General features: G+C 38.5%; 1 protein-coding gene across 2 annotated transcripts in view; it reads left to right on the top strand.

The window, feature by feature from the left end:
• The window catches only part of ajm1 (apical junction component 1 homolog), a 50356-nt gene extending 40441 nt beyond the window's left edge, over window positions 1-9915 (top strand). For both annotated transcript variants that reach the window (XM_016534291.1, XM_016534292.1), the window contains exon 2: window positions 6560-9915. In XM_016534291.1, the coding sequence (XP_016389777.1) occupies window positions 6613-9906 (3294 nt within the window). In that variant the 5' untranslated portion in view covers window positions 6560-6612 and the 3' untranslated portion in view covers window positions 9907-9915. The remainder of the gene's footprint in view (window positions 1-6559) is intronic.
• The last annotated feature ends 325 nt before the right edge of the window (window positions 9916-10240 follow it).

A 10240-nucleotide genomic window follows, 5' to 3' on the forward strand; every position in this document is an offset into this window, starting at 1 on the left:
TGCTGCTTGGGGTTTTTTTTTTTTTTTTCTTTTAATTCAGACGGAAAATCAGTTTCAAATCACTTATGTAAAAGTTGGATAAACCTAAGAAAAATCACATTATGTTATGGCAATAATTACCCAGAATTTTTCCTTTCAAAGGTCTGAGATCAATATGATAATTTAATACTTAAGATTTTATACTTAGATTTAATGTTACGATTTTTAGTAATACTTTTATTAATCAATGATGTATCAAATTGATCAAAAGTGATAGTGAAGACATTTATAATATTTAAAAAAATAAAATAATGTGTGCTAAATAGAACTGCATGATTCTGGATAAATTTAGTTGTTTTGTTTTTTTTTTTCCCCAATGGAAGTTGTGGTTCTCATGATTCTGAAGAAAAAACATTAGACAACTAAACAAAATCACATGTAATTTATGAATTAATGCTTAAATGACTCACTCAAGATGTACTTGAACGAATCTCTTGTATGATTCAAAGACAAATACATTTTAACAGCCCCTTTTCGCCACCTACTGGCGTAACAATGTCATCGATAAATCTTCATTTGAAGTGTCAAATTACTTTCAAAAGGTGATTTACTCTATTTGAATCGCTACCTTCCACATCGTACACACAGTTTATATCTGAACTACAAACTTTTATCCCAGTGCTTCTGTGATTTGAATGTTTGTAACACAGAAATAATGATACTGTGCGGTTGAGAAGACTGTGACAGATGACAGCTGCTCTCTTTAGGTCAGCGGCAGCGTGAACGCAGATTTAAATGTTCAAATCACACTGGTGTGATCGTACGCTGCACGGATGAACCAACAAGTGATCACAACATTGATCGCACACGTCAAAGGTTGAGGAATGAAACAGACGAATCATTGTAATTTAGGAATAGAATCACGTTGGTGTTTGAATCGTGTTCGCGATCTTTAACGATCTATTAAATTAAAGTGCTTTGTCATGTTGGTGGTGACACCTCTCTTGCGACATGTTTAGCTATCACAGATATTATACTTAACGTTAGCTTTTTTGGCTTCTGATCGCAAATGTAGCCAAACTTTGGAAAGCTTAAATTAGCGAGCAAGGTCCTGGCAGATCGCTAGGTCCGCAACACATGATGACCTCACAGATGAAGGGGGGGAAAAAAAATCGAAATTTTAATTTGACAACAAGTATCCGATTCCTGACCTTAAGTATCCGATTCTGGAATCGGAATAGATTTTCGATTCCCAACCTTAATCATGTGACACTGAAGACTGCAGTAATGACGCTGAAAATTCTGATTTAAATCACAAAAATAAATTATATTTTAAAATATATTCAAATTGAAAAGGGTTTTTAAGAGTATTTTTAAATTCTAATAATATTTCACAATTTTACTGTATTTTTTTAAATCAAATAAATAGGGTGCATAAGAGACTTCTTTCAAAAATAAAAAAAATAATCCTTCTGACCCCAAATTTTGACTCATACCGAATAAATGTGACTCAGTTCTGCTGCAGGTATTTTCTGTGTTAGATGAACATAAGTTCATCAGGTAGGTACTGGGTGTGTGGAGACGAGGGTGTTGCCTGATCAGCCTGAACAGATGTTCATACGGGAGAGAGCAGACGTTGGTTTTGATGGAGTCTGTCATCAATGATTTTTCACAGATCATGACTCTGATCAGCCCATTTATGCAGTAGAGCCCTGCTACAGTACGCCCCATAATCGTTTTCTTTTCCCACATCGGCACTGATGCTTTTCTGTCACAGATCTGCATCTCTGCAGCGTTCGTTTAGCAGCTCAGGCTGCAGGATTGGGAGTTTTTTGTTTCCAAGCCTTTCACAAGCCTCCCATTGTCCCCCGTATCAAATAGGCTCATTATGCAAAATTAGCAACGGGCCTTCAGCGAGGAATGGACCGCATTGGCATGGAAAGGTTCTATTCAAGTCTGCAGTGTTTAATGGGTTGCATTATGAGACTCGACTGCCATTGATAAGACTGAAGGGGTCTGATAAGAAGGGTCTGAGGAATTCACATCGAGAAATAATCACATGGTGTGTTAAAAGGCTTGAGAAGTCTGAGCAAGAGAGCTTGACTTTCATTTGCGTCTTTACATTTTAAAAAGTGTGTGTGCACATGAAATATCTGTTTCTCATGCAGAATGATTCCATTTGTGATTTCAAAGAACTTGAAACTGAACCTAAGTTGGACTGCTTTGTGATTTTGCATGTCTACCAGTGTTATTTTAGTATTATTTCTTTACTATTATATTATTTATTAATATTTTGCACATATATATATATATATATATATATATATATACACATACATATACGCGTGTGCGTGTGCGTGTGCGTGTAGTTTTCATTTCATATTAGTTAATTATTTGTCATTTTGTTATATGCATTTGTCATTTTTGAGTTTTTTTTTTAAATTTTATATTCAGCTTTATTTTTAAGTTTTAGTCATTTTAGTACTCCAACTTAAACTTGTTTTATTTCAGTTGCCAATGCAACATTAACATTTTCTTTTTTTTTCTTTTTTTTACTTTAACTTTTTAATTTTGTAATATTTAATTATTAGTTCATTATTTTAGTAATTTTGTTTTGTGCTTTTGTAATTTTATCGATTGTTTTTTAATTTTCCATTTAGCTTTAATTTATTTATATTTCAGTTTTAGTAATTTTTTCGTGTAATATCTATTTCTGCTTTATTTCAATTGACAACAGCAAAAAAAACAACAACAAAAAAACAATGGATTGATTAATTAATTTTTTTTACATTAAAACTGATGTCTGATAGCATTGTAAGACTGTAGCACGAGCAATCTTTTTTTTTAAACTACATTTCTATTCCAAAGTGTAACTCTTGACATTTTTTTTAGTTTACAGAATATTAATCATAAATAATTATGAATTGGACTTGCAGTGTATATTACTGTATTGCAGATTCATTCGATTTCTAGGTTCCTAATCAAATGCAAGTAAATTTATGTTCACTGCGCATGTGAACTGCTTCATCCAAAAGGTCAGATTTTCTGGAAAAAAATCAACTCTTGTCCATATAAGCTAATATTTATATAGGCAGGTTTATATAGGCTGTTGTATGCATGCATTTCATACATGAAGTTGTCTTTAGTCATGGAAATGAATATTTTGGGTTGCATTTTAGGGAGCGGCATTGGTTTGTCAGAATATTTGTTCTGGCTGTCACTCCATGGATAAACCACAGATTTCCATGCATTTCATGGATGCTTAAAGGATAGATCTTTCTAATGTAGTGCATTGTGTCTACAGTAAAGAGAAAAGCACCTATAGAGGAAATGTGTGGTGGTAAAGAGGCTCACATGTTCAATAATTCACATCCATCTGTAGCTCTGCGCTGGGTTAAAAGGGTCAGCTGGCATCAGCAGCAGTGAGACGGCACACTACAGGCACATTCACACACTTTACAGATGACAAGGTCAAAGGCCACGGATGAGCTTTACCAAGTCTTGACTCCTTTGAGTGCCCTTATTTGCTGGAGTTGGCGATTTTTCAGTGAGATGCTGAACAAATGCTCCTGTTAACCCTCATAGCAAAACTATTTCAATTCAAACTGCATTATGCATTACTCAGAGTGATCATTTATGCTTTAAACAAGAAAAATATCTGCCAGTGGGGTCTGAACTCAAAAGGGAAAACAGATATTTCTTCTTGTTTTAAGCATCAACTCATTCATTTTTATATTTTTTTTTTTCAGAAAACAGGACTTAATAATGGGGTAGTTCACCCAAAAATGTCATAAAATGCAAGTCAATGGCTACCATCACTTTGAGAGTAAAAAAAAGCACATACAGGCAAGACAAAATTAATACCCATGGCTCAATATACCGAGGTCTTATAAAGTGAAATGATCGGTCTGTGCAGGAAACTGAGAATTATTACTACAATATTACCTGTAATACATAGCTTCAGGCAAATGTGATGGTTTTCCACAAACTGGTTCTTTCGGACTGTTTGTTTAAATGAACTGGTTCAAATAAATGATTCACCAGTTCATTTACATAATCATGCAATGACATCACATATGCACAATTATATTCCAGGTAATAATGTTGTAAATAACATTCAGTTTCTTGCACAGACCAGTCATTTCATTTCATAGGACCTCAATATAACATTAGAAGGCACAATGTGCTGGTAGCCACTGACCTGCATTTTATGAATCACCAAGAACCACGGTTTCAGCTAAAAATCTTCTTTACTGTTCTACTGAAGAAAAAAAGTCCTCTACATTGCGCATGGCCTGAGGGTGAATAAATTAACAGCAAATTTTAATTTTTGGGTGAACTATTGCTTTAATATATAATTTTGCTTCTATACTGTAAGAGAATGCTTGCAGTTTATTGTAGTTATAGTAGTTTCATATTAGGCCAGTATATATTTACTGTAAGGCTCTTCTGCCATCTGGATCAATTTAATATTCTCATTATTATACTGAATAAGTAATTGAAACAAAACTGCATTCAATTTTAAATTAGCCAGATCCATGAATAATACATTAATTGATTCATTCATTTAAAAAAATAATAATGGAACATTTTATGCAGATTAGATTCATCATTGTGTTGTGTGATTTCATTTGACATGACCTATTTCTGAGTGTCACGACTTGATGGCTTTCCTTTATATATCGAATTTAAAAGAATAAATAACGTACAATAAGCTTTATTTAAAAACCAATACTTGACTTGCATTTGCCAAAGAGGAAATTCTGCTGTATAGAGCTGCATTCAGCTGTGCCTCCTTGTGTAATTGTGTGAAATATGTGAAGCTTTATAGTCCTATCAGCTCTGTTAAAGGATTGAGGTCATCACTGATAATAATGACAGCTTTTATGCTCTGCAAACAGTTTGTCTTTGTTGTTCATTATTTTTAGCTCAATGCATATTCCCCCAGATTTATGAATTTATTCAAAAATAGATTTAAATACAATCCATACACCTCTTCTACGATGAATATATATTTTTTTCAGTTTAAGAATTACAATTCTTTTTGATGTTTTTGTGGGGCTTCAGTTTCAAAATGTGGTTTCATCACCCTGAGACTGGAAAATTCTGAAATGTTGGGGTACATCATTTATGATAAAAATTCATTATATATATATATATATATATATAAACTTTTTTTTAAATAATGTTAATGATGTGTGCACTAGTGTGTCTTGAAGGTGTTTTTTTGGACATATGAAACCAACATGAATAATAATATTGCATTTAAATGGGATTTTCAAAAGCACTTTCCTTGTCATCATCTCAGACAATCTTATGCCATTGTTCCTGCAGTTTTACCTGTCCTGGACTTGAACAAATTGACCATTTTTTAAACAAATGATGCATTTCCAAATTAGTTAGGGAGAAGAAAATATCTTGCATTGCACAAGTCACTGTGCGTATGTTGGTAGACGGTGGGTGTTCCATATGCACACAGTTACTCGATTGTGTGAGGCAATGTTAAAAGCTGCCAGACTAATGCTCTGTGAGTAAACAGCGTCTGGAGAGAGTAATGTTTGTAGAAGTGTCAGTTCCTACTTTACAATAATGTCTGTCATAGAAACAAGATGTGCTTTCCTCGGTCGGATAAACTTAGCTGTAGGGAATGTGTAGGAGATCTTGAAAACCATTTAATCTCCTTTTTAGAAGAAAAAACGTTCATGAGCTGGAACTAAATGTGAATTCAAAAAAGCTAGTAGTGCATATATTCCATTGAAAGCATTGCTTTGATTGTATCTTTAATGACTACATGCATTATTTCAGTTGTGTTCTCTTTGTACAATACAGTTCTTCATGACAAATGATTGCACCTGTTTTGCATAAAGTTTATGAGAATGACAAGATGTCGAAAAACCTTCAGAGAGCCTAATTTAGACTCAAGACACTATTTCTGTCCTGCCTTCAACCTGCAGATTTGAACTGATGAAAGTTTAATTTGAAGCTAAGCATAAGAGATAAAAATGTTTAGAATTACGTAAGCGTTCTTAATCGATTTACCATTCCAAGACATTTCAAAGGTGAAAAGAAAGATTTTTGTATTAGAGATGCAGTGCAATTCTGTTGAGCCCTCACACTGTATGTACTATGATGGTTATGAGATGATGTTGTTGCCAGGGGAAACATCATCCTCTGGCAGTCACCTCCAAATTACTTGCATACATCCTGCCAACATATTTTGCTGAACAACACAATGCAGTTGAAGCATTACAGAATCAGAATTGGGTTTATTTGCTACATACATTTGCACTGAATCTTGGCTTGATGAGTTACTTACCAAGGTAACCTTATATATGCAATGCTTATCAAATAATGATAAAAAATGTGGGGCTGTAGAATACTGAATATTGTGCCGTTATTGTTTACAATATTAAATTCAGGCTATTTACAAGTAATGTTGTGTTTTAATGTTTAATCAGCCAGTTCCCAAGAACACTGTAAGCATTCACACTTAGTATTATAGATCCTATTCTTCAGGTGTTTTGAATGCAACTTGTACAATGCAATACTAATCTTGTGTTGTTTTCTTCATGTCTTGCAGAGAACCTTAACCTAAACAAATTTAATGGGGAAAATTAGAAGAGTCTCATTAAGATGACACGCACACATCCACCTGATATACTAGTATCAACAGTGTATCAAGATGTTAAAGTGAATTCCCTCTCGAACCACTCCAAAGCCTGTCATCCCTCAAAACAATGTGATTCCCCATCCATCAGCAAACTGGAGAACACTCGAAAAAGCAAAAGCAAAAAGAGGCACTGCCGTAGCTTTGACACCGAGTCTATGGACAAACCCCGATATCATACAATAGCAATGGAGTACCCATACCGAAGGGCTGAAAGGTATGCGGCCAATCCAGAGGTTGCCTGGAACACCTTAGGTCGCCAACAAGGGCATGGACTCCACCGGTTTTCTTCCCCAGACATATTTAGCTACCGTCTCACCTCCCAGCCAATGACTGCTGAGATGTCTGGTGAAATTGCTGTGACAGAACAAAAGAGGAGGACTAGATCTAGAAGTGCCTCACGGGTTCAGACCAGCCTAACTCCTGTATCTTTTGATGCTTCCCCTCCAGTGGCAAGGAGGGGCCGGGAAGCTCAAAGGGCGCATCGAAACACTCAGCCAAGGCCAGAAGTTTCCCCAAGAAGAGAGTCTCCCTACGCTGCCACGCGGGCACATGTGAACGAAGTACATCCCATCAAATTGCAGCCGCAGAGGAGTGATACAAGCAGGTATTCCCCTGTATATGTGCCTGAAGGCTTTGACGAAGGAAGGCCAGAGAAACCTGCCACTAGTCCTCATGTTCGGTGCCGGGTGGACATCAAACCAGACGAGTTGGCCGTGCAGCAAGGAGGCCGAAAGGCAGCTACACCCCATGTGGACATACCTTGGCAGAAGTATCCCAGCAGTGGCAGTCGGAGTCTGACAGTGCCTCGCCATTTCTCCGCTTCGAGGACACCGACTCCCACTGACTCCTTCACTGGAGAGTACAGGCAGGCGTACCAGTATTCCCAAAGTATGCCAAATAGCTACATGCAACCTATGGAGATCCCTTTGCAAAAGGTGGTCTCGCCACGGGAGCCAAGGGAACACTATGGACGGGAACGAAGGGCTCATTCAAGCCCCAACGTGCCAACTAAATTCTTCTATGCAGAGGATTTGGGGAAGTATGGATCTTCAGCTCCATCAAGGACTTATCAAGATGACCGATACAGCATTCCTAGCCAACCCTACTCACCTAAAGTACAATATGTACAAGATCCAAGGACTCACATTGTTCATACTGTACCTTCCCGGCAATATTTCACAGAAATCGACCCCAACCATTACCCTGGACAGCCTGTGTACCCTAAACCCTATGCTGCAAGTGAGCCAGGGGCATATGTAATTCAGACACCTCCAGCAAGGACTTTCTATGGCGATGACCCAAGGACATATCAGATTCAAACAGCGCCCCCTCGGATCTTCTACATGGCTGACCCCTACACGCCACCAATGGAGCATCATATTCCTGCAAGGGCGTATTACACAGAGGGAAGACGACATGCCCGTGTGGTGCAGCCTCAATCAGAGGACTGGTACGGCTCAGAGGTCTCCGGCTACTCTAGCCATTACCCTTCCTCGTATGTCTCACAGGTTACTCCCACGAGAGTTAGACAAGAGCCAAAGCTCACAACTTGGTATGCCAACCCATGCATGGAGCCAGCAAGAACCGTAACAGACCCAAGACCGTACTCAAGATCTTGGGATAACATACTTGATACCCATGTAGAGCGGGAACAGCCCGTACCCCGAGGGAAAAGCGATGAGAATCTTCTTTGTCAGGGGATACAAACTTCAAGTGAACGACCAAAACCTGTGGTTGTCAACCTTTCCAGCTCACCAAGGCGTTATGCTGCACTGTCCTTATCTGAAAACTCTTTGATTGACAAAAGTCCAACTGAGGCCAGGAGCTCTTCGAGTAAACTGTGGTTTGTCACACCTGAGATTACCATCACAGACAATGATATCAGACCAAGCAATCTTAGTAAATCAGAAGCACGCTCTGCAAGTTGGGATGTGCTGGATTCAAAAAGTGCCCCAAATCAAGAAGCCCATCAGCGTGAAGCGAAATCCCACTCTAGAGAATCTACCAAAGAGAAAATGCACAGCAGCACATCTTTACAGCAAAGTTTAGAGCAGCTTGATGAGCTTCTAGCAGACCTTGTTATCGATTACAAACCTCCAGCCAGGAGGACAAGTGAAGACTTGCTTGATCAACTCAAAAAGCTAATTGACGAAGAAGAAGCAGTATCTTCAGCAAGGAAAGATTCGATGGCAGGATTTGAAAGTGGCATTCCCCTTGACAAACAACCGACTTCAATAAAAATAGATCCTGACACACTAAGAGACACTGACGGGAGTTGTGACGGCCTCAGAAGTACAGAAGAGTGCTCCCCTGACCAGAGTCCCGATGAGGACGACACTATGATGTGTTCAAACAATAAATGCCGTCGAACTGAGACCTTGTTTAACGCCTGCCTCTACTTTAAGTCCTGCCACAGCTGCTATACCTACTACTGTTCTCGCAACTGTCGCCGTGAAGACTGGGACATCCATAAGGAGAGCTGCCTCTATGGGCGAATCAGTAGTGTGTGTCGCCACGTTATTAAGCACTGTCGAGAAACCGCAGAGGTCCATAAAGCTTTCTCCCGTATAGCCAAAGTAGGATACCTGTCTCGGGGCAGGGGAGTCTTGTTTTTGGGCTTTCCAAATCCAGGTTCGTCCACAAATTTCCTTCAGTTTGGACTAGAAAGTCTACTCATGTCGCCAACATACTTATCTCTCCGTGAGCTGGAGAGCTTCAAGGATAACCTTGGGGAATATTGCAAGGAGCTCCAAGAGGCGGGAAAGGAATACGACCCTAATGAATGTTTTCTCTTGAATGTATCCATTGCGGTTGGTGATCAAGTGCCTGACGGACCATCGCCAAGGGTCCAAGCCCCAACCGTCAGGAAATTTGCCAAGATTGCTCTTGCCTCCTACAGCCCGGAAAAGAAGGTCCATCGGAAGGAAAGCGACATGGAGACGTTGATCCTGACCCCACCGCCAGGTATGGCTGACATTGATAAGGAAGGCGAGGAGGGAAGGAAAGCCCGGGAGATCTGCTTCATCAACATTCAGCGAGAGTTGAGGATACGTGGGGTGTTTCTTCGCCACGAGCATCCCAATGTCTACCAAAAGCTCTGTGAGTTTGTTGAGAACAACAGGAGGTTCACGCCCACTACTATTTATCCAATTGATAAAAGGACCGGCAAGCAGTTCATGTGCATGATAATGGCAGCCTCTGAGCCACGAACTTTGGACTGGGTAGCCAACCCACATCTCCTAGATGACATTATATAAACAAGTGCACCTTTTTATATATCAAAGCATTGATCTCACTATAGTACATATCTAAATATACAAAGCTTATTTGTTATACATGTTTGTAGATATGTATTTTGTTAATGAAAAAAAAATGTATTCATGTCTGCAAGGTCAGTATTATTCAATGTTGGAATATTGCCCATCAGATGTTGAATATGAATAATTCACATAGTTTATCCATCGACTTGCTATCTAGTCCTAGGATTTGTTCATTTATGCTTCACTGGCAATTACTGCCATTGTTTTCTTTGTAGCAATTCTCTTTTGATATTCTTTTATTGTTCATGAAGAGAAAGAGAGAAAAAAAAAA

Source organism: Sinocyclocheilus rhinocerous, unplaced genomic scaffold (genome assembly GCF_001515625.1).
Source record: "Sinocyclocheilus rhinocerous isolate Xijiao unplaced genomic scaffold, SAMN03320098_v1.1 scaffold1295, whole genome shotgun sequence".
NCBI lineage: Eukaryota > Metazoa > Chordata > Actinopteri > Cypriniformes > Cyprinidae > Sinocyclocheilus > Sinocyclocheilus rhinocerous.